We start from the raw sequence: 23,825 nt of genomic DNA on the forward strand, positions 1-23,825 counted from the left end.
GTTTCAAAAAACAACAATTAATATTTCAGGCTTCGAGAGTCAGGCGTCAATGCCATTTATCACTCACCGAGAGAAGAGATGAAAATATCTTCACTGCCAAAAAGAAATGAAAATGAGAATATTCGATGATTGGAAATTAAGTGCGGACATTGATTTGGTGTTTTGGATAAGAAATAAGAAATTTAGTTTAAATCCCGCAAAATACATGAATTTATATTTAAAAGAATTCATAAAATATTTAAGATACGCGTGTCGGACACGGTGTCGGACACTGCACGCCTCTTTGGGGAGAAGTGTCGGTGCATCGTAGATTGTCACAATATAGAGACATAGGCTGAATAATAACCAAACTCTTCTAAAAGAGTTGCATGTGCCGTAGCTCTATATTTTGATTTTGCACTAAATGTGGCCACAATATTTCATTTCTCGTTTTTTATATGGCCAACTTTACTCTAACAAAGATGCAATATCCTGAGATTGACTTTTTGTTATCAATAGATCGACATGAAAAGCCTTCAACATTCAAATTCCCATACTTAGTATATAATAATCATTTTCGTTGAGTCTTTTTATATATTTGAAGATTTCCAGAACTACTTTCCAATGCTTATTCCATGTTTGCATGTGTTGATTCACTGCTCCAACTAAAATAAAAATTGTAGTAGTTCCAATGGAGTATTCTAAATACTTAATTGATGTTCACAATGTAAGAGAACACCTGTTTCTTATATATATATATATGGATTTTGATTTCTTTATTGAGTGTATCTTCAGCAGTTTTGTTCAGACAGTTTAAAGGGGAAATTCTTTTTTTTTTCACTGGTACCTACTTTAAAATAAAACTAGTTTTTTGAAGCTTCTGGAATTCAGTTACTGTGGAGATATCAATTATGAACAAGGGCCACGTTCATCATAGTTGGCCTTTCTTTTGTGCTGGCACGACCGAAAGTTTCTCTTATTTTCTAGTTTAATTTGAATGAAGGTTATTTGAAGGTATTTGCGAATAGCTTAGGGATGATTTCCCTCAGGATCATGGGCTGGGGCGTGATAGTGGGGCTACTTGCTTTGTTACGAAATAGACGTAAAATAAAAGATATATTTTTCTTTTTGGCTTTTAATTTCATTTAGAGTTGCTGCATTTAGTAACAAGCTGTCTTTAAGCTCATTCCATTCAGAATGAACTTGCAAAAGAGATAACACACTTTTACTCTGTAAGAGTTCTGTTTAAATATCTAAAAGATCTTGATGCTAGTTGGAAAGCAATAATATTTCATTCTTGACTTCGAAGAGATGCATCTGCCCCTTATTTTATTTCTGAAAGCTTCACAAATTTATGTTTATGGGACTTGTGCTGTATGTGATTATTTTAAGAGCGGCCTTTGGGACTGCAGGTGAAGTCTTGCTTGTTTGCTTCGGAAGGAGTTGTCCTCTTCCTTTCTCTCAAAGGAAAACGGCAACCTAATATTAAGGATTCTACGAAATTAAGAGTGGCTTTTTTGGGATTCTCTTTCCAGATATGTGAAGACTGAGTAGACAGAAGGATTTTGATCAAACAAAGGCTCATAATCTAGGTAAGTCTTGCTCATAATTATGTTTTTTTTTTTTTTTAAATAAGTTTTAATCCATTCATGTTGACAAAAATTACAAATGTTTTTGTAAATAAGAATATGGTGCATCACACAGTTCTCAGCTAATCCATGAGAGCAATATTTAAGATTTATCTGTTTGAACCTTTGAAATCCCAAGAGCCAAGACTTTCATTAGTGCCAAATTCCGTCCACAAGGACCTTTTTCCTAATCTAATCGCTTATAGTAAACCTCAATTGGAAAATATATTATAATGTTATATCTTTCGGAATTTCCTATGTCAGCCGTTATTCTTCAATTATATCCATGAGCTTCCCATTTTTATTTATGTGCTAGGTAAAGAAGAGTAATTATACGCTAGCTAATGACAAAAGAGAACAATGTCCATATGCAAGTATATACATTCTTGGCTTGGTGTTTTCTTTTGTTCAACAAAAAATATTTTTAGTCTTCTATTTCAATCAGTTGAGTCAAATTCAAATAAAAAAACTAAGTTTTCATATCCAACCGAAGGAATATATGTAGCAATGCATTTGCTTTTGCTTCATTTTAAAAAAAAATGTGAGGTCCTATTTTGCCAATGTCCTTTAGGGCTAACTCATTATATAAAAAAGTTCAATCATGTTTAGAAATTTTCAATAACCTAGAATTTTATTGCCTATTGTGGCTATTTTACTCAATATAACATTTAGGCCTCTACCGTGTGAGCCATAATGAACTGCCCTTTAGGGTGTACAATGTTTTTGCTTTATATTGAGGACCAACATTATAAGGGATAGAAGGTAGGGGTGTCAATATTTGACACGATTCGAAAACCCGACTCGAATCCGACCCAAAAATTTCGAGTTAGTGTCAACCCGAAACGGGTCGGGTTCGGGTTCAACATTTCAACCCATTTCAAAAATCAGGTCGGGTTCAGTTTAACCCTTTGACCTGATTTTGACCCAGCAACCCGAGATTGACCTGATTTTGACCCGATTTTTACCTGAAAAAAGAGGAGATAGATCCTTTTTTACCCGAAAAAGAGGAGAGATCCGTTTTTGACCCGAAAACTAGAAATTTTTTGTTGGAAACTGGTCATTCGGGTCGTGTCGGGTTGACCCGGACCCGAAGCGGGTCGGGTTCGGGTCAAGAAAACTAACCCGTTTTCAAAAACGGGTCGGGTTCAGGTTGACCCGAATAGTGCCGGGTCAGTTTCGGGTTCGACCCAAACCCGACCCGTGACCCGAAATTGACACCCCTAATAGAAGGTGGTGGTTGTGGGGATGAGAAGGCAAAAAATAAGCCTTATTTAATTTATTCATGTAAGTGGAGAATGTAGTGGATGAAATTATCATCCTCCAAATGAATGGAGCACAAAGTTGTTTAGAGTGGACTCTAATTTCATTAACTATTTTGATTTTTCAAGATTGGTGGTTATTTCAAAGTCCTAATTAGAGAAAATCTTAAAATCCTAAATAAATCCTAAAAAAGAGGTGATTTCTAAGGGAGAAGTGATAAACTAAAAGTTCATTGCAGGATAGAGGTAGATCTTATGAGTGAGGGTTCTCTTCTAATCATGGCAGTAACAAATCTCAAAATAAAGCCAAAAAGATTATTTGTTTTTGTTGTTAGAAGAAAGGGTTGATAAAGAAGAATTGTTTTTCTTCGAAGAAGAAAGAGTAAGAAGAACAGGACGGTTGCAAAAGGATAAGTTAGCTGATGCAAGTGCTGTTGCAGATTTCTATGGTTATGAAATTAGTAATGCTCTTTTGGTGATTAAAAATAATGTGTAAAGAATAGGGGTTTGTGGACTCGGCTTGTTCAAATTTAGATATGTGTTTTTGATATAAAAGCCAAGTTCTTGTGGTTATGTTTACATGGAAAATGGGTTTATATTTGTAAGATTGGAGGATCTGACACTTTGAAGTTAAAGGTACATGGTGGTGTAATTGATCATTGGTTGGAGTGATAAATGTACCAAATTTGTATATCTTTTAGTGCTTTTAGTGTTGCAGGATATGAATTCCCTGGTGATGCTGGTGCCCTTAAGGATGTGTAAAGGTGCATTGGATATCTTGAAGCTTTTTTTTTTCTTTTTATATATTCATTATTTATTTTTTTATTTTAATAGAGTTGATGGACTCTATGTTTTGCAGAATTCAATGTCACATACTAATTGGTTAGATCCAACAACTACGGTGGATGTTCATGGAACCAAGAATAGTAATAAGTAGATGGGTTAACTGTGAACTCTTAAGTAAAAGAAGTTGAACTCTTTAACATCGAGGCGCATTTTGATGTAATTGTTGGAATTTCATTAAGAAATTTCACAGTTAAGTGTGTTCATCCCGGAGAAATCCTGGGATGAGTCATCTCCTGGTAAATTATACCAACATGACAAAATCGTGAGACCTTTAGGCCAAAGCGGACAGTATCTCGATAGTTAAAGAATTTGGGCTGTTACATCAAGTACCAGAATGTCATTTTTAGAACAAAATTATACAATTGAGTTTGCTTAAAATTGAACTTGGAATTTTTTAAAATTTTTTTGGCAAAGATATCAATGATTTTTTATCAATATTTTAATATTATACTAAAGTGATTGTAGAATGATCATCAATAAAGATAACAAAATAGCAACTATAAGTGAGTTAGAATATGACTCAAACTGCAAATATCAAAATGAATTAATTCAAAATGAGGAGAAAATAAGTGGTAATGCATGATGAAAATTAAACACGATGATGTTTATTAAAATTTATAAGAGGTGGTAAATTCTTGAAATTCGAGCATAGGGAAGAACGGCCTAAGCAACAATGTCACTAATATGGACTAATAGTGGAGGCTGTAAACCTTTATAATTAATGGGGGTGAAAGCTTGTGCTTTAGAATCTCTTTGGTACATGAAAATTTAGGGCAATTGATAAAGCCTTAAGGGACTTGTAGAAGTAAGCACTCATGAAGTGTAATAAGAAACCTGAAATCATAAATCAAAAGACAAGATAGAGGCGGATGAAGCTCTCTAAACAATTCAAATGTATTTAGGGGAGCAAATCTTTAAAAAAATTGTGTTAAGGTTTGTGGCTCAATCTAAAATCTTTGTAGATGACCAATAGCCTCTCTAATAAATTTTATCATAAGTAGATCCTCGATTTAATTTGGATGCATAATTTTATACGTAGTAAATCATATTTAAATGTGTTTCATTCTATTATTTGAAATATAAGGAATATTAATATGATTATTAATGATGAAAGTTAAGTTTTATTGTTATGATTTATAATTTATTTGGGATAATTTTCTTACTATTTTTTAAAGTAATTTTTTAGTATAAAAATTTTTCTTGAACTAGAAATTTTTGCATTAAAAAATTATTTTAGAAAGCAATAAGAAAACTATCACAAACAAAGTCTTAATATCATTATGATTTAATATGGAGCAAGCATCATTGGAGGTTCGATCCTTATATTAAAGGGGCATTTACATACATAACACATTATTTCATACTATTTACATATCTAACACCCAAAATATTAATATTATATACCTACAACCCATAGAACAAATATGCATGCATGAAATAAAATACTAAAGTTTATAGCATTGGCGTAGGCAAGGGGGGGTACGTGCCCCCCCTAAAAAAATGAAATATATATATATAATATGAGAGAGAGAGAGAGAGAGAGAGATAAAATCAAGTTGGAAACTTCAAAAATTAAATCGGAGATAATATGAATTCCGATTTCAGCAAACTTACAATCGAACTGAACGTCTCGAAAATGCAAACCCAACGGAACCAAATTCAACTCAATCCGAACCCAAATGACTCCAAATCAATGACTCAAAGCATATTTAGAAGGTTTAAACCATAATTTGGATTATCAAAAAGTTTCCAAACATGACATGCTTATAGTCGAATTGAGAGGCTAGACGAGACGAATCCAACGAGCCCAAGATCGTTGAATTCTGATATCACTAAGACATTTAAATGTCCAATAAACGGTCCACGATCAAGAGATTTAAGATCGGCCGTTCATTCAAATCACTCAAAATTTAATTTCCTATTCATTTACATTTTTTTCTAGGTTTATATTAGCTTAAACCTGTATTGATTCGATCTTAAAGAGATTTTATGATTTGTTTTTGTGCAATAAGATTTTTAATATCACGTATTTAGTTAATATATTGAACTCGTTTTAGTAGTAATCAAGTGATTTGATGATTGGAAGTCATTTTGTGAAGACAAAAAAGAAACTAATTCATTATCAAAGTTTTATCATTTTTAAAACTTACTATTTTAATCCCAAGTCCGGATGTTAAAATTTGAAGGAAAATAAAAAGATAATAATTTAGGCCCCCCTCCTCTAATACATTTTCTAGCTCCGCCACTGATTTATAGGATGATATGAGTTGTAGAAATGAAATATAAGAGTTATATATTTGATATTAAAGTTGTATATGAGTAGTAGACATGTAATATTAATATTTTGGATGCTATATATGTAAATAGTATGAAATAAAGTGGTATGTATGTAAATGTATTTGAATGATTGTAATTACATCTATATAAAACTTAATTACTCCCTAGCAGCAATATCAAAGCAAGAAGATGTCAACTTTTCCCAACTAGAGAGAGAGAGAGAGAGAGAGAGAGAGAGAGAGAGAGCAAAACCTGGTGCTGGCGAAATCATATAGTATGCTAGTGCTGGAGAAAGACGATGAGACCAACCTCGGCATCACAGACGATGGCGAGCTCTCTGGCCTTAGACCTCCCTCTCCTTGGTCTCAAACTTTCTCTCTCTAATCTCTCTAAAACCAGAACTGAAGCTACAAAGTCGTCAGAGATTTTGGTTTATGGAAGGTGAAGCCTGCCCCGGAGCAATCTTAATTAATAATGATTAATGATTCATTAAGAAAGCTTAATTACAGTCTTAAGAGATTGTAATTGTAGTTTAATGAAGGGCATTAGTGCTCCACAATCTAAGGCCCGTGCTTGTTGGATGGGGAGTTAATTAGGGCACCTCATTTAGCCTGGGCCCTGGGCTTTTATGTAATTAGGAAGAAAAATAGGAAAATATATCAATTAAAATTTTTTTAATTAGTTGAAATTCAATTGAATATCAAGTATTTATACACTATATTTTTCGTAATATAATAAGTCAATATAAATAAAAGAGTTATATTTATGTACTGTTTATTAAAAAGATACATTATATAAAAATTAATAATTAGTTAAAATAATATTTATTTCTGACAAAATAACTTCTTTGCATTTTTCAAAAATATTTAATAAGACCTAGAAAATTTTCATGATCGGTATGAATCTCGAGATAATATTTGAATGGAAATTTTTAACAATTAAATTAATAATCTTATGAACTTCAAATTACGTAAATTTGTAGTCAAATTAAACATCTCGAAGAGATGAAACTATGGATGTTACAATTGACCTGATTCAACTTCAAATGAGCTCAAATCAAGCATTTAGATCATGTTTGAAAACTTCAAAATAAATTGGTAGATCGAAAGACAAATGACTTCTAATTATGACATGTTTACAATCAAACAAAGCAACTCAACGAAAAAAATCTTATGAGTCAAATATCACTTGATTCTGATATTATTAAGTCATTCAAATGTTTAATAAATGATCTATGATCATGGGATTAATATGGATAATACGATGGATTGCCTTAGATTCAAGCCATTTATACTGAAGTGCCCATCTAAAAAAGTTTAAAAATAGGCCTCATTTTCTACACGAGGGGAATGAAATGAGAAAATTTAATAGCTCTCTTATCACCGCCAATAATCACTTTTTAATTGCTTTCAAGAAATTATTTTACTAGAATGCTCCATTACAAAATAGTAAGAAAATTATCCCAAATGAAATTTTAATTGAAATAAAATTTATATTTCTTAATTAAATTTATTTAACATATAATTAATTAATTAATTGTTACATTTTTAAAAAAATAAATGTAATAACCATAATATTTATTATGATTAATGTTTAGAAAATATTCTCTCCAAAAATTTTCCATAGAGTTGTCTTGCTTTAATTTTCCAACTTCGACTAAAGCTTATCTATTGATATTATAATCAGTGGGCCTCGTCGGCTCGATTATGTTTTTGAGGATAAATCATAAAGCAGATTTATTTCATTGTTTTGGTTGCACGTATTGTCATATAAAATAAAAGAAATATAGTGATTTTATTTTATTTTTCTAGGTTGAAGTAAATTAAATGTAAAGGATTTTTAGGAGATTTAGAATGTCTTATAATATTTATTTTTTATGTATTTAAAATTTATCAAGTAAGATTATTTTGAAATACAAATAAAACTCAGAGAGCGCAATCTTAACTTTGTTGTCTCGACAATTGTTGTCCACCTATTGCTGCTACTTGCCACAATCGTCATAGTCAAACAAGTAGTAAAACCCCTTAAGTAAAAGAAATCAAAACTCTTAAACATCAAAACGCCTTTTGATGTAATGGTTGAAATTTCATTTAAGAAATTTTGCAGTTAAGTGTGCTCATCTAACAACAATTCTAGAATGAGTGATCTATTGTGAAGTTACACTAATACGATAAAATCGTGAGACTCTTAGGCCAAATTGGACAATATCTCGATAATTAAGAGTTTGAGTTGTTACACAAGTATAGCTTTAGAGTTTTTTTTTTTAGATTTCCAAGCCATTAATATAGATAATGTAGATCTATTTATAGTATTTTAAAAGTAATATTTTAGCAAATTTGAATAGAATTCTATAACATTATATGGGGATACCTATATTGAGTGCTTCAATCATACATTAGTTATATTACATTTAAGTACATTAATGATCTTAGATTGAATGATCATAGGCGAATTGAATTGATTTCTTTGAAATGCTCAATTTGATTACAAACATCAAGATTCAAAACTCATTTTATCTTTGATATGTCACAAAAAATCTTCTTCATCAAGCACAAAACTTGAGCCATATTCAAGAAAATTAATTAAATTCATGCCATATTAACTCCAATTTCAGCAAACTTATAGTCAAATTAACTATCTTAGTAAGATGATCCTAACAAAACCAAAATCAGTCCAATCCTAGCCCAAACGGGCCCAAATAAAGGATCAAAGCATATTTGAAATTTTGGTACAGTAATTGTATAGCCAAATGTTATCCAAATATAGCATGTTTATAGTCGCATCGAGCAGCTCGACGAGATGAATCCAACGAGCTCAGGATCACTTAATTTAGACATTATTAAGGCAATTAAATGCTGAATGAACGTTCTATGATCGAAGAAATCAATATGGGTCGTCCATTTGATTGAGCATTCCGAATTTGCATTGGATATGCTTCATATTTAAGGGGCACATCGCTCTCAAAATTTATAAATAGAGCCCCACTCTCTACATAAAAGAGGACATCTTGGCTGAAGATTAGAGAGAGCTTTAAGGCATCAAGGATCTTGAACTCCACCCAAGCACCTTTGCAGGCGAACTTCTATCGGCTCATCGAACTAATGCACGACCTCCCAACCACCGTTGGACCTCTGCTTGAATGTCGACCATCGTCGGACCATCACCCAGTCGTCGACTAATGTTGGGCCACCACTTGATGTCAGACCACCGCCCGGTTGCCAACACCTGCTAGATCTTCTCCCAACAATTACCACCAAACTCATGAGTTCCATCATCTAACCACGACCATTACAAGCTCCTGAGCACCTATATGAAGTTCGACTAGCTCTCTAAATTATTGTAATTTCATCTTATCCAAAGTTAATGGATGGAACAAATTTTGTAACTCACTCAAGTATAGTAAAATCTCTTCTCTTGGGCAAGGCCCCATGGTTTTTGTCTATTCGAGTTTTCCACGTAATTATTTTTTCTTCCCCTCTCCCAATTATATGTTTGTGTTGGATCATCGTGCAATGCTATGATGAAAAAATCTCTCACTTTACCGCCGCGAATTTATCAATCTGCAATATTCTTCAATTAATGCCCTAAAATTTTAATTATATTTCAAGTGTTGCATTGTGATTTATTTGGATTCGGATCATATCACTTTTAGTATTATTAGATTTGTCATGTCCTGGCGTTCATTTCTACCACAAGTTTGTTGAAATCATAGTTTAAATTATTCTAAATTTAATTACAATAATTTTTTTATTCAAATATTATCTGGATATTTATGTTAGAAAAAATAAATTTTCTAGTGGCATGTTAATACTTAATATATAAAAAAATCTATAAATACTTTTAAAGTTTGGCTATTTTTTATAACTTTTTTATTCAACAATAATAAAAATCACTCTTTGGAATTTTTTGAATCAATTTTTGCCTTTAACATTCCATTAAATGATGACTTCCTTTTTAAAAATATATTTTCATACTCAAAACTAATTTGATATAATATGCTTACAAATTCACCTTATGAACTCATGAACCAAGCAATATGCACAAAATCATTCTATTTATTTATTTATTTATTTTAACATACACTTATTTACATATGAAAAAAAAAAATATGGCATCGAATAGAAATTCTTTTACACAGTTTCTACACATTGCCTCCCATTCAAGTTTTGTTTGGAAGAGCTTTCTTACTGTTTTATGAAATATCTTTTTAGGATAAAAATTTTTAAATTGAAAAGAAAAAAATTGAACTAAAATTTTATTTCATAAAACAACAAAAAAGTTGTTCCAAACATGAAATTATTCTGCGCGGATGCTGAATGTCGTTCGGAGACTAATCAGAATCGCCACATCACCTCATGCTCGGTACCGCGGCTCGATACTGCTTGGTACCACGGCTCGGTACTCACGGTTCGGTACCACTCGGTACTCGACTCAATACCACTAGCCTGGGATATTTTAATCAGTCTCCGAATGATGAACTGCATTCAACATCTGCACAGAATAATCTCTCGTTGCAAAAGAAACTTAAATCATGGTATATTCATATAAATTAAATCACCGTCTTACAAATTTTAAGCGTCATTTATTACAAGCAGCCGCCGCGACCATCACCCTTTGTCTACCGCCGCCACCACCCTCCCCACCGTGATGTCCTCCATTACCGGCTGTTTCTCTGCTCCCAACAACCGCTTCTTTAATCTCCAAAATCTCGACGCGGCGATTGATCATCTTTCTTAACCTTATCGCCACAAACTGTGGAACGAACTCTCCGCAGACACTTACTCTTCCCAGCTTCCTCTCTATCAAGTGGCTCTCCAACTCTTCGCGTCAAACAATTCACATACAAACAAAAAAGATTAGGTGCAGGAAGCAAATAAAAAAACCAAACTAATTATTAATTATGTTGTGATTTTCACCTTCTATCTTGAGAAGAGCTTCTCGAATTTTGCGGTAACAGCCGGCGCAATCGATGTTGATCTTCATGATCATACAATAGAAAGGTGGCATGAAGAAGAAGAAGAAGATGATGGATTGAAGAGGAAGAAAGATAGGAAATTGGTGATAAAAGGTGGGAGGAATGGATTAAAAGATGGGGAAGATGAAGGAGATCATGTAGAAAATCTGGATTCCTTCTCCCGGCTTTTTTATTAGAGAGTGAGTGGGTTAGGAGCCGTAGAATCTGATTCTTGTATAGACGGGATTAGGGCTTATTGAGTTGTTTGAGGTTTGGTGCTTCTTTATAATATTCTTTGTTTGGTTTAGGCCTTGGGCCATTGGTTTGCATATCGAGTAATTACTGTGTTCGGACACCGAATGCGTCCAGAGACCACTAACAGAGCGCCACGTCACCTGGGTGCTCGGTACCGAGCACTCGGTATTGCTCGGTATTCGTCCGGATTTTCAGTTTTTTGTCCGGACGTAAAAACTTTTCTTGCATATCACCCCTTAAGTTTTTTATTTACATGTGTATTTTGTAGATGAGAAATTATTCTGTGCGGAGTCCGAACAGGAAAGAATCACCCGGATTGTGAGTGTGTGTATAGTTTGAACCAAACTACGGACAAAAATTGTATACTATTTGTACACAGTGTGTACACTCATAGTCCAGACAGTTCTTTCGGTCCGAACTTCGCACGGAATAATTACTCGAATTTAGGATAGGAAAAGTATCTTATCTTATAATAATATGCTATGCAAAACGTTATAGTTCTATATATTATAACTATAAGAGAGAAAAACAAGTTGAGCAACATCGAATAAAATATTTTTTGTTTGCCTCGTTAAGAAAATAATTCAAAATAAATATGAATGAATCAAAGACGGGCTCCTAAACAAGTTAAACTCAAATTGTTCATGACAGATAAACTTTTTTATCGGTCCTAGATGGAAAGCAATGAAGATAACAACAATAACATCAAGCATTCATTCGGATACATAGGGCTGACTATATGAATATATTTTTTTTCATTTTGTCTAATTAAAAGTTAAATTCTTATTTAAATCACGGAGTTCATCTTGGTTTGTTTGTTGGGAGCCTTGGCTATCAACTAAGAGCCATTGCATTCGAGTCTTTTGTATGTGATATATGTGTGAGTCTGTCTTAATTGTCCTAAATGTTCCAAAAAAAAAATTCTAATAAAAAATATCATTTTTTATATTTTCTAATCAAACATTTAGTTCTAACTCTATATTTTTTAATATTAATCAAATCTATTACACTTCTAATCTGATCATCAAAAAGCCATCATTTTATGTATCAAACCAGTCCGAGATTGAGAACATTGAACAGAAAATTCACAAGCTTTGCTATGTCCTCAAAAATATCGAAATTCTCAGTTACTGAAAAAGTCAGAAGACGTAGCTTCATCATTAAACTTGCAGGTGCCCAATCTTACATTCAAGCAGCTTTAACTTGCTGAAGAAAGTACCAGCCCAAATCAAAACCAGAGAGTCATCACTTGTAGCATTAACGTATTTTCATACAAATCAAAAGCTTAACACAAATTTTAAAAGCACCCAGTAACGTCAGTAGCAGCGTTTGTATTCTTCACTGCAGTGGCAATCAGTTCAGAGTCCCATTTTGCTGTTTGCAGATGAAAATCATACTGTAATGAGATATCTTTATTTTAATTCATTTGAATTTAAAACATACAATTTTGAGAAATTTTACTCAGAGTCCCTTTGTTATGACTAGATTTTTATAAATATGATTATAAAATTATTATAGAGAAAATAATTTTAAAAAATAATGCAAAAGGAGATAATGTAAAGATGAAGAACTGACTAAACCACCAAGAAAACAATTGTTAACAGAACATAGTAAAGTACAGAGATGCCAAAATGGAGATAATCTATTTCAGCTGCATTCAAAACTGCTGCATCAAGATTACTTGGTAAGAAGAAAGGTTACCAGCAATTCATCTGATGAACTCGGTTAGATTTTCCACCATTTCAGTCCATTCTAAGCTAAGATTATGGATACAAAGCATTGTACAAAGATTGCTCCACTCTCCACTATCCAAATTCCTCATTTTGAATATAAGTGATCAGCAATTTGAGGTCATTTAACTCCAAAACCAAACAATGCAGTTGCCACTGTCATAGTTGATACACTATCAAAACTAGGAGAAAAAAAACCTACCTAACATCTGTAAATTCTACTATACAGCTGAGAAACCAGTCATCTAAGTCATGACTAAGTTTGAGCAGAAGGTCATGGGTGCGCCAAACAAAGGATCCCCGCCACTCTTGCAGTTATCTTGTTCAACCACCTTCAATGATTTTGGTATTATAAATGTGCTACTTTTGTCGCTGCATTTGTGGCTAAAATCAATACGGCGTCTTTTACTACTACAAAACTTCCTTTTCCTTGAGGAGCTCCACCTCAAGCCATCATGGAAGTAACTCCCGACAAGGTCGGACTCATTTCTTTCCCTCTTTACCAACAGAGGATTCCTAACAAGCTGCGATCTGCAAGCTTCAGCGCGGCCTAAAGGAGGCGAGCGATCTCCTTTCTCTTGCCTAGGTGCTGCCTCAGTTTGAACCACAGAGGGCGAAGCCTGGAAGGTAACGCAATCACTGCACTTTTCATGATCTAGTTCTGAGAGTAGAAGAGTCGCAATATCTGGCCTGGCCTTGATGTAGTTCCATTTGTTTTCAACCCAATCTTGAGAGGGTCTCAGGTCCGCAGGACGAAAGCTGGATACTTGCTGCTCTCCTGCAAGTTTACAGAGGAAGAATATGAAAAACATAAGAGGCGGACAAAGAAGAAATCTCTAAATGATGCAATTACTAATGTTTGACGAAATTCTTTTGAAATATGCTCTCTCACATGCACCTTTGGCTCTGATATGCCAGTTCAGTATGAACCCACCGGCTCAGATCGTGTACAGGAGGCGGGAGTAGTCCGTCTCCTCTGGTGTGCTCCGCCCAAAGGGGTGAGGGCCCCACTTGTCCAAATAATTTCAAATTGAAAAGGAGTGAGCGGCGGCTAGGGCTTGGGAGGGAAATTAAATTAGGAAAACTTTTGTATTAAAGAGGGGGAGAGAATTAGGGATGATTATGTTTTAATTGATTGGAATTAGGGTTCCTTGGTGACTTGGGCTCTAGACTCTCAATTTAAGGATCTCGTATCTTTGCTTTGTTCTTATTTCCCTTTGTTTTCTATAAGAATTGCTATCGTTTGATTGTTCTTCCACCACGATTTCTTCATTTTATCGCTATTTTTACCGATTATTGTTAGGTTTGCTTGCGAACTCAAGTAGATCCGATAGGATTACTTGCGAACTCAAGTATTTCCTATCAGGCTCCTATGGAAAACAGTAATGGGGAATTTAAACCTTTCTCACCTGGGAAATATACATGAATTTTTCCCTCGCTGTCATTGCTGATAACAATCCCTTCCCACCACCCATCATGCAACCATGCATCCACAGCTTTCCCAACTTCATAACTGCAAAAACTCTCATCTTTCTTTGGTGGGCTTGGGCGAACCATTCGCCTTCCACTTCTGTGAATGCCCAATTTGTCTGTAGTAGCAATCCTTGATGTTGAAACCCATTCCTACACATAAATCAAACAAACTAAATGACTAAGTTACAAGCATCATTAGAAAAAGCACAACTAAAGAGCATTGGGTAAGCACCATCTTTTTTACCTCTAAATTGCCAGTTCCATCGGCGTCTTCGACGTCTCGATATTGAACCTTGATTCTATCACGGCGTCTTTTGAGAACCACACAACAAAACCAGCAGCCCCTGATGCCACTGTCCTGCGAAAGCACTTCAATTCCCAACCCAGAAGTTATCAAATTCTGATGCTGGGAGTCTACCTGCTTTACCAACCCCCTCCTGAAAAGGGCAGCCGACGACTTAACTCGATCATGCCTTTCCAATCTATTTCCAACACTCAAAACCTTTGATTTGCCATCATCAACGCCTCCACTATTTGAGAGAGGTTTTCTCTTGCAATTTCCCTGAAAATCAAAGCTATTTTTGTTGCCATCTACAGTAGAACCATGGCCTTTTATCTTCAACCGTAATTTAAAACAGGAGGGGTACATGGAACGAAGAAGATCCTGACCCCAGTAACCTTGGACTTGAGTGATATCAAAAGTCTTAACTTCTTCTTTGTCAATCTGTCTGCGGCAAAGAAAAGGTTCCCAGGAGCTGTATCTGTGCAGTGCCTCTTTCTGAAACTTGTCAAAATCCTCAAAACCAAGTACAGATGCCAACCCATCTACGCATTCAACACTGACATCTTGGAGACAAAGAGAAAAGAAAATCTCTCTGTCATTAGTGTCGGGTGGCAAAACAATACTAATCTCATCAACTTTATGAAACCACCGTACCGCAACCATGTTATTGACCTTCACATCCTCATATAAATCTTCAATATATGCAACAAGCCTCTTATTATCTTCTGACAGAACATAGATGAAGTCATGAACCTGGTGGTGTTATTAAAAATTGGTATTTCAGATAAGGCGGCAAAATTACTAGAAGAGCATATCAATTGATGATTGCTGATATACTTACAGATATCGTAATTCCATTTCTGCAAAATGATTGATAATGCTTCCGGCGTTTCTTACAATTCCATGAAGAACCTAACCATGAAAACTCTTCCGAATGGTGCCTCATTCGTCCCGAGGAAAGAACCTGTAGAGAAGCAGGAAGGAATAGGATTTCAAGGAAAATGCTTCAGTCACAGTTTAAAAATTATAAATGACAGATCAAAATTTGAATTTTAATGAGAAAAGGGGATATCTCTACCTTGGAAACAGGAATACTGGCTGGTGAGGCATCTTCATCATCAGAGTATCTGTCCAACACAGGGTCCAATCCATATGGCGTGGAATCTATTTAAATAACGAATATTAGTTCAAAGCATAGCAAAAATTAAGTATAAAGAATCTCAACAAAAGGATTTGCAAGGCACAGGTAGTATGAAAAAGAATAAAGGTGGTTGCTCTTCTAAGTTCTATGCTTGACTATGTTGCACCGATACACCTATTTATGAAAGCGTGCTATATTGGATATGTGTTGGACACAAATACGCGTCGGATACGGCACCGATACATGCAGGATATAGCAAATCAGTATACAATTAAAATACTATTTAATTTCAAAAGGATATGTGTATCAAATATGCGTGTCTGTTGAAAAATGAAAAAAAAATATGGCAAATGATGTTGCTTTCATTTTTTTTTGTCATTTCAAATATTATGTTTTGCTTGCTTTCTTAATTTTTATGTGTGATTTATAAATTATAATTTTGTGTTCGCACCATACTTGTATCATGTATTTTTAAGAATTGATGTATCCCGTATCTGAATCGTGTCGTATCCATATCGGTGCAACATAGATGCTTGAAATAGATATTTGATGGGGAAAAAAACTTTGGATAAATAAAGAGTTGTTGTACAATAAAAGGATATGAAGTTCTGACAAAGAAAACAAGACAACGTTAAACTTTAATATGCATGCCTCTAGTGTATTATGGAAGTCCCAGGTTCGAACCATTAAAAACCCACTCTATAAATGCGAAGGGGTAGAGCTACCTTCATCAACGTCTACAAATGCCTTCTACATCATAAATAAATAAATAAATATGGTAATAAGTATGCACGCACCAAGATGGTTTAAGTAGAGCCTCAAATAGTAATCAAGAGAAGAAAAGAGTAAGAAAAGATTAAGAAACCAAAAGGCTGATATCAAACATGAAATTTGGAAGAAAAAAAGAACATATCAAAAAGAAACACAAGAAGACGTGGGTTTATTTAGAATGAAAGGCTTTATTTAGAAATGATGTGTTTTGTCAAATGAATTCAAGTAGTTATCAATATCACAAAGAAGGATAAGTTTCCCTGCAATTGTGTTCCATATGGTCCGAAAACTGAGAACAACGTGCTTTTTATGAATAGGGATTTCCATTTGTGTTTCCTACAAATCAATTTTAGGGTAAGGAAAGTTGTTAAAAGCAGTGAAAAATCAACACAAACAAATGGGGGAATAGCCAGGACTAGAAGAAACTTCTAAAACATATAGGGAAACAATTTTGGAACTTCTGATTACTAAAAACAAAACTAAGGCTTTTTTTGGGATGGCTTTCCTGCCGCTTCTTAAAGCAGTTTTCTAGTACAAGATTTTTAATTTTTGTACTAAAAAACTGGTTTAAGAAGTAATAAGAAAGCCATCCCAAACCAAGCCTAAATCAACAAAAAGTAGACTTTTCAAGAAAGTTTCACCAAGGCTGGAAAAAAAAATTAAGGAAAGAGAGTATAAGGAGAAATTCTAATTACTGCTCAACTTTTTTTACCCACATGGCTACATTGAAAGACAATTTATGTTAATTGGGTACTGTACAACACTTCATTTGTATAAAAATCAGAAAATTTGCAGAAAATAATTACATATTTTTTATTTTACAAGAAATTTTCATCATTGACTTATATTTTCCATGCATATGCTGGATTTGGAACCAAAAAAAAAGCATTAATATGAAAAGAGCCACTACCAGACCTAGAAGAAATTACAGTTGGAAGAAGGATGTGCTCGAATGCATAAATATAAATTCAATGAGAAGTAAGAAATCAACAATGTCATTCATTGCCTACACTCCAAAAAGTCCTAAAGGCGTCCTAAATCTCGAACCAACAAAGGGTAAAAATAACTATAATGCTAAAGAGGTGATATTAGCAACAATGAAAAGCACAAGCATACAAGCTAATCTAGGCATTATTTGAAAGAAAATTCCATTGTATAAACAAAGAAAATATCCTCATTTTTTTGTCAGCATCATCTCCCAAAAAAAACCTAGTCCTGTTTTAATTCCTCATCATCATTATTTCCCATATTCATTCATACTTGTTAAGTGCTATCTAAGGTGTTTTTCATCATGCTATTTTGAGGAAAACAAAAGCTTTTTGAACATTTCTCGAAAAATAGCCTATAAGCCAAACTAAATAATAATTCGGTGGACTTGATACCACTATAAAAAAGTTCCATCTCTTAACTATAGCACATTCATTTCTTCATTTCCTTTTTTTGCTATTTTCACTCAACATCCTTATTTATGAAAGATATTCCTTAAGCTACATACTACTTATAAAGATCCACAATTTTTTGGCTTGTTTGTGAAGATTTTATTACGCAAATGCGATACCTTTTTACCAATTACATATTTTAAATTCATAATCCCACACCCTAGATGTGCCGCGTTATACTTCCGCATGGTTTTTCCTATCCCATGATTGTGTTGTGTTGTGCCCTTGCCCTTGCGTATCCATGTCTCATACCTTCCATCAAATGTTGCAGGAAGATGATATATCTATTTGGATGGGCAAAGCAATAAACATGAAGAACAGGCAGGTAATAATCCCTATTCATTTTATCCACAAACCCAGGGATGTGAGGACAGGCATGCAAATAAACTCTCCAAAATTTATCTGGCATCTTATTTCATGATTTCTGGCTAGGCTCTACATAAAAATTTCGGGAAACGGCACAAAGATTATCCATAAGAAGATCAATATACAACTCCTGTGTAAGGCGCGATTGAAAAATGAATGTTCTCTACCCATGGGAAAATCAGATGAAACAGCTAAGACAGATAGAATTCACAAGGGGGAAAAATATGAATTCAATATTTAACTTGCATCTTGCTTGATGATTTCTACATAGGTTCTACATAAAAATTTCAAGAGACATGCTAAATTTATCCATGAGAATATCAATATAAAGCTCCCCTGTAAGCCACGAACAAACCAAAAAAAGGTACATAATCCCATAAGAAAATTAGAAGGAAAACGCCTACAGCTAGGCAGATTTAATATAGAAACAGAAAAATTAAACCTTAATTAACGCTTCTCCAAAAGGAATTTACTCAACGAGCACATAAATTCAAGTTTTCATTTTGATGGAATAACTGTTTACGATTATAGAAAATTGCGGAGAAGAGCCAGATGGAAGGAGGGACAAGAGATGAGAGCAAGCACCTAGTTATGAAGGAAGCTTTGAAATTTTTGATCCCGCAAGAGCTGCTCCTTGTCTTCACACTTCTCCTTTTGGTTTCGTTTAAAGGCTGAAAGACGTAGGAGTACACGTCCAGCGTAGGGTTACCAATTCCGGAATTTAAAAATCCAAATTTCTATGAATATGAGAAATTATAAACCTAGTTTTCTCCAAAATAATGAAAGAAAACTCAACGGAACAAACACAGAAACCTACAATTACAGCAAATTTGATAAAAGACACGACGAAGACCTCAGATCTGACAAAGCTCACCTCAAACAAAAAAAAAAAAAAAACAGTTCCAAACCAAAAAAAAAAAAAAAACGAGTTTGATAATTCACCTCCAAATAGTGCAGCATAATTATAAAAACAAAAGTAAAGCTAGAGCTCCAGCATCACAAATGCCTTGTCTAGCGCTGAAACCAAGCAAAGGAACAATCTTTCCAAAACAAACACAACACAAACCTAACCAAGAAGCAACCTTACCTAGCAATAAGCAACTTTACCGAAACTACCATAAGAAAAACCTCAGATCCAGAAAAAAACCTAATCCCCAAGGCTTTCAATTCCCATCCAAAATTTTTCCTTCAATAAACAAACATAAAAAAGGAAAGCAGCAAACCAGCGCTCACAAAAAAGGAAAAAAAAAACAATAAAGAGAAATCACAAAATTACCTGATACAAGCAAGGAGAGCCAATCCACAACCTGTCTCCGTGTTCGCAACTTCAGATCCGACGGCAGTGCAGCCGCCGCCGAGTTAACCCCGGAAGGCGAAGCGGTATCCGACAAACTAATCAGAGACTGATAAAACTTCGCCGGAACAGCATACGCCATGTGGCGCACACTTTTCTCCCTCCCTACAACCGCCAGATCTCGTCCGCCGCAGTCGTCCCTGACATAATAATGCACCTCTCGCCGCCCACGATCGTTCGACACTATCTCTTCTTCCCATCGCACCCAAACCTGAAACTCGGAATCCATGGCTAAGAACCCTAACACTAGAAATTACCGGGTACCAATATCTCCGCCGCCTCCTCGGCGGAGGAAGGGAAGCGACTTTAAATAAAACCGATACATCCTTCCGTAGTATATGGCAAGGATCTAGGGGAAGAAAAAAAAGGGACGGTGGATCTCGCAGGTCAAGAAATCGACGGTCAATTGATCTCCACGACGTTAAATCCGCCGAAACCGACTCGAAGCTGCTAAATCGGCTCGAACCGTGCTTCCCGAATTTGTATAAAAAGATTACAAATTCAAATCCGCTGTATTAATGATTTTAGCGTACAGCGAAATGAAGGTCATGAAAACGGGACGCGTGGCGAACTAAGTAGGGGTCACGCTTAACGCGTTGATTTCGTCTAGTGACGTATGTGGACCCCACTGTGAGGTTATGAGAAGCTGTAACGTGTAACGGGTTTACATGTTTGCATGAGCTGTTAAAAGTTGGGTTGATGAGAAAAAAAATTTAAAAAACGGTCAATTTTTCAAAGTAAAAAAAAAAATACCAAAAGTAATTGTGATATAATTTTTGGTAAAATTAAGGCTCTGTTTGGGGCGGATTTATTACTGTTTTTTAAAGTAATTTTTAGTATAAAATTTTTTTAGTACATAAATTAAAAATTTTATATTAAAAATTTGTTTTAAGAAGTAAAAGAAAAATAATACACTAGAAAACTGTTTTAAGAAGTAGTAAAAAAAAATCATCCCAAACAAAGCATAAATCTCAAATTATTGAATTTATGTTGAGGTAAATATTATATATATAATTTTGATGCAATATTTGTATTAAAAACTTTCAAAACTGACTTTAAAATTATCTCAAATCCAATTTCGACAAATTTATAGTCAAAATTGAGCGTATTGGTATGACAAATCTAATCTCACTAAAGATCTCTTAATATTATATGCTTATACTCAAATCAATCGATAGTAAAAAAAATTTAGGATATTAATTAGATTATCAAATAGTCTCCGAAACTTATATGCTTATATTCAAAACAAGCAACTTTTCATTAAGATGAATTCGACAAATTCAAGATCACTCAATTCTTATATCATTAAAATACATAAATGGCGAATAAGCAATCTATAATGAAATTATCAAAGTATTCAATACAATCCATCTAATGAGGTGTTATGAAATTATCAAAGTATAATAAATTTGCTCTCATTCTTCTCAAGAAAGGGCGTTATATTTAAGTTTAGATAGAGCTTGGAGATTCGAAAAACTTTATAGCATAATTTAACATCGATGCCAACAATCACAACCATCCACTATTGCTGTCGAACTGCAATTGTCAAACCACCATTACTTGATTGTTGTCATCTAACTGTCGTATCACAGCTATCGTCCTCTGATCACTATCATATGATCACCCTAATCCATTCACTGTCATCCAAACACGATAATCAAACTATGATTGTCTCACTATCATTATTTTGCAACAGTCATTCAATCATTGTTACACAACTAACACCATTTATATATTCACAATTTCTATTTATTCATAGCAAAAAATAAATTATTCTCTTTTATGATTTATGATTTAATATAAAAATATATATTTTTTAACCTTTAAAAAGATTCGGCATAAAGAATATATAATTTGTTTTTTCTTTTAATTATCATGAATGTTTTTAAAGGTGAAAATGGTTTTTGAATTAAATCATAAATTATATTCACTTTCAAATCTTAAGTTTATATCTCACCGAGAGGGTGTGTATATATATATATATAATAGCAAGGGCAATTTATTAATTTTTTTTAGTTTCATAATTAAGAATATTGTAGTCGTTGCTGGCTAGAATATACACGGCGATAGTGTTAGAAATTTTTTCATCTGTGTTGTACGGATATCCAACACACAAACATAAGAAAATATGAAACACCGGAATTTTTATGTGGAAAATCCTGGAAAAGGAAAAAACCACGAGGTCACACCCAGTTGAAATGAATCCACTAGTGTTTTATAAGATTACAAGTGACTAACTCGTCCCTGAAATTGAGGACAAGTATATTAAAATAATCAACCGTTGTGTTGAAATCTAGTTACAAATGGAGATTAGAAATCCAGCAAATTTTTGGTTATCAAACGGAAGTCCGGCATCAGTCAACGGTTGGGCATATGTTCGACATCAATCAGTGGTTGGGTAGAAATTCGGAATTCGGCAGCCGGGCGGAAGTTCGACGTCAGTCAACGATCGGGTGGAAGTCCGGCGGTGGTCGAGGAATATGATGGAAATAGAACTCTGGTTTATCTTCTTCTTTATCTTCCCTTTCTTCTAACTTGGGTCCCCTTTTCATGAGAAATGAGGAATCTATTTATAGTTTTCTAACAGTGACATGACCAGTAAATAGGTGGAAGATCAAGGAAAAATTTAGAGTGGTTTGAATGGACGGTTGATGTTGATCTCATTAATCGTGGACCGTTTACTAGAGATTTGAATGTCTTAATGATATCAGAATTTGATGATCTTGGGCTCGTTGGATTTGTCTCGTCAAGCCACTCGATTTGAATATAAGCATGTTGCGTTTGGGAACTGTTTGGTAATCCAAATTATGATTTGAACCTTCCAAATGTGTTTCAGGTCTTTAACTTGAATTCATTTGGGCTTGGATTGAGTAGAATTTCGTGTTGTTGGTTTGTATTTCTGAGATGTTCAATTCGCCTATAAGTTTGCTGAAATCGGAGTTCAGATGGTCCCATATTTAATTTTTGAAATTTCCAACTTGATTTTGACTCTAGATTTGTGCCTGATCAAGAGAATTTTTTAGTTTTTTTTTTATAAATCTTTTTAGATTATGATGCATGCGTGTTTATAATTAATCTCATTATTTGCCATATTTCTAATTATGTAAATTTTCTTAATTGTAAGTCATAAAATGCAGATTACTGAGGACAAATAATCATAATATTTAACAAATAAACACGAGTCAATGAGGGCATATGCATGGCTCCATGTTCTCGCCCTAAATCTACACATGGAAGTATGCAACCTAGTTCTCATAGTAGAGATTTTGATTTTTTTTTTCTTTTAATTAAGGGGACAAAGCAATAATGCATTCAATAAAAAGATATTACAAAGCGGATTTAAAACAAACAAAACCAATTACAGCACAAGAGAAAGGTGAAGACGCCGATCGGACTTAGGAATGGCAGCATCTTGTAACTACTTACCTGCCAGACAAAAACCATTCATTGGACGAAACAAGCCAGAAAGCATCAGCAAACAATAATTGAAATCTGTATCAACCCGCAAGCCAAGGAATGACCTCCGAACAAAAAGAGAAAATAACCACCAAAGTTGCCAGCAAGCCTAGACCAACCAAAGGGAATGCAGGAAGCAGACTCGTCATTGTTCGGAAGCATCGATGAATAAACAACCACAATAAAGTCACTAACCCAATAAATCGGACAACCAAGAAAGCACCCAAGGCCAAAGCCGAAGCCCAACAACCTCCAAATCCAATATCACACTGACAAGAAACCAAAACAAACAAAAAAATCCACAACGCCCCAACCAGCAAGCCAAACCGAAGCCTAATAACCTCCAAAGAAACCACCAGACCACAACCAAAGAGATAAATAAAATATACCCAAATTACTTCCTTTAAATTTCTGCCTACCACATTTGGAACTCCCACGCGAGAAGGCATCATTAATGGATCCAACCTGCTATAGATTTTGAATTATAGTCTGGCATGAGCCTTACTTTAGGGTGTGCTTGGAACAATATTTTTGCTTTATTTTTTAGACAACAATCATAATTTTATTTGGTTATATTTATGTTATATTCTTAATGTTTTTTTTTTTTAAAAAAA

General features: G+C 34.2%; 2 protein-coding genes and 1 long non-coding RNA gene across 8 annotated transcripts in view; 1 reads left to right on the forward strand and 2 right to left on the reverse strand.

Annotated features, from left to right (window-relative positions):
* LOC110097251 overlaps nt 1-6,209 on the forward strand; it is a 34,787-nt gene extending 28,578 nt beyond the window's left edge. For 2 of the 4 annotated variants that reach the window (XR_003699996.1, XR_003699993.1), the window contains exon 6: nt 1,392-1,601. This is a non-coding gene — a long non-coding RNA (uncharacterized LOC110097251). Of the gene's footprint in view, nt 1-1,391; nt 1,602-1,923; nt 2,081-6,160 lie in introns of those variants that run through there. The other 2 variants (XR_003699995.1, XR_003699994.1) reach the window with 2 other exon arrangements.
* A 3,877-nt stretch (nt 6,210-10,086) lies between these two features.
* Nucleotides 10,087-11,204, reverse strand: LOC110097262 (heavy metal-associated isoprenylated plant protein 33). 3 transcript variants are annotated; one of them, XM_020823533.2, is made up of 3 exons: nt 10,906-11,204; nt 10,556-10,809; nt 10,087-10,467 (listed from the first exon to the last, which is right to left on the reverse strand). In XM_020823533.2, exons 1-2 carry the CDS (start codon nt 10,994-10,996, stop codon nt 10,568-10,570), a joined length of 333 nt encoding a protein of 110 aa, XP_020679192.1. In that variant the 5' UTR covers nt 10,997-11,204; the 3' UTR covers nt 10,087-10,467; nt 10,556-10,567. The 3 variants fall into 3 exon arrangements, with proteins under 3 accessions (XP_020679192.1, XP_020679191.1, XP_020679189.1); XM_020823532.2 differs by having other exon boundaries at nt 10,087-10,480; XM_020823530.2 differs by having other exon boundaries at nt 10,087-10,809.
* Nucleotides 11,205-12,773: 1,569 nt separating this feature from the next.
* On the reverse strand, nt 12,774-20,070 carry LOC110097256. The gene is made up of 6 exons (XM_020823525.2): nt 19,678-20,070; nt 15,763-15,848; nt 15,526-15,648; nt 14,646-15,437; nt 14,338-14,551; nt 12,774-13,706 (listed from the first exon to the last, which is right to left on the reverse strand). Exons 1-6 carry the CDS (start codon nt 19,982-19,984, stop codon nt 13,174-13,176), a joined length of 2,055 nt encoding a protein of 684 aa, XP_020679184.1. The 5' UTR covers nt 19,985-20,070; the 3' UTR covers nt 12,774-13,173.
* Nucleotides 20,071-23,825: the final 3,755 nt, after the last annotated feature.

Source organism: Dendrobium catenatum, unplaced genomic scaffold (assembly GCF_001605985.2).
Source record: "Dendrobium catenatum unplaced genomic scaffold, ASM160598v2 fragScaff_scaffold_183, whole genome shotgun sequence".
NCBI lineage: Eukaryota > Viridiplantae > Streptophyta > Magnoliopsida > Asparagales > Orchidaceae > Dendrobium > Dendrobium catenatum.

Bases quoted from the DNA above. Each gene is read 5' to 3' on its own strand.
- LOC110097262 (XM_020823533.2), bottom strand. From the start codon at position 10,996: ATGCCACCTTTCTATTGTATGATCATGAAGATCAACATCGATTGCGCC. The intron at 10,810-10,905 runs GTGAAAATCACA...TTTGACGCGAAG, and splicing joins AGCTCTTCTCAAGATAGAAG to AGTTGGAGAGCCACTTGATA.
- LOC110097256 (XM_020823525.2), bottom strand. From the start codon at position 19,984: ATGGATTCCGAGTTTCAGGTTTGGGTGCGATGGGAAGAAGAGATAGTG. The intron at 15,649-15,762 runs GTAGAGATATCC...GCTTCTCTACAG, and splicing joins CCAGTATTCCTGTTTCCAAG to GTTCTTTCCTCGGGACGAAT. The intron at 15,438-15,525 runs GTAAGTATATCA...TAACACCACCAG, and splicing joins GAAATGGAATTACGATATCT to GTTCATGACTTCATCTATGT.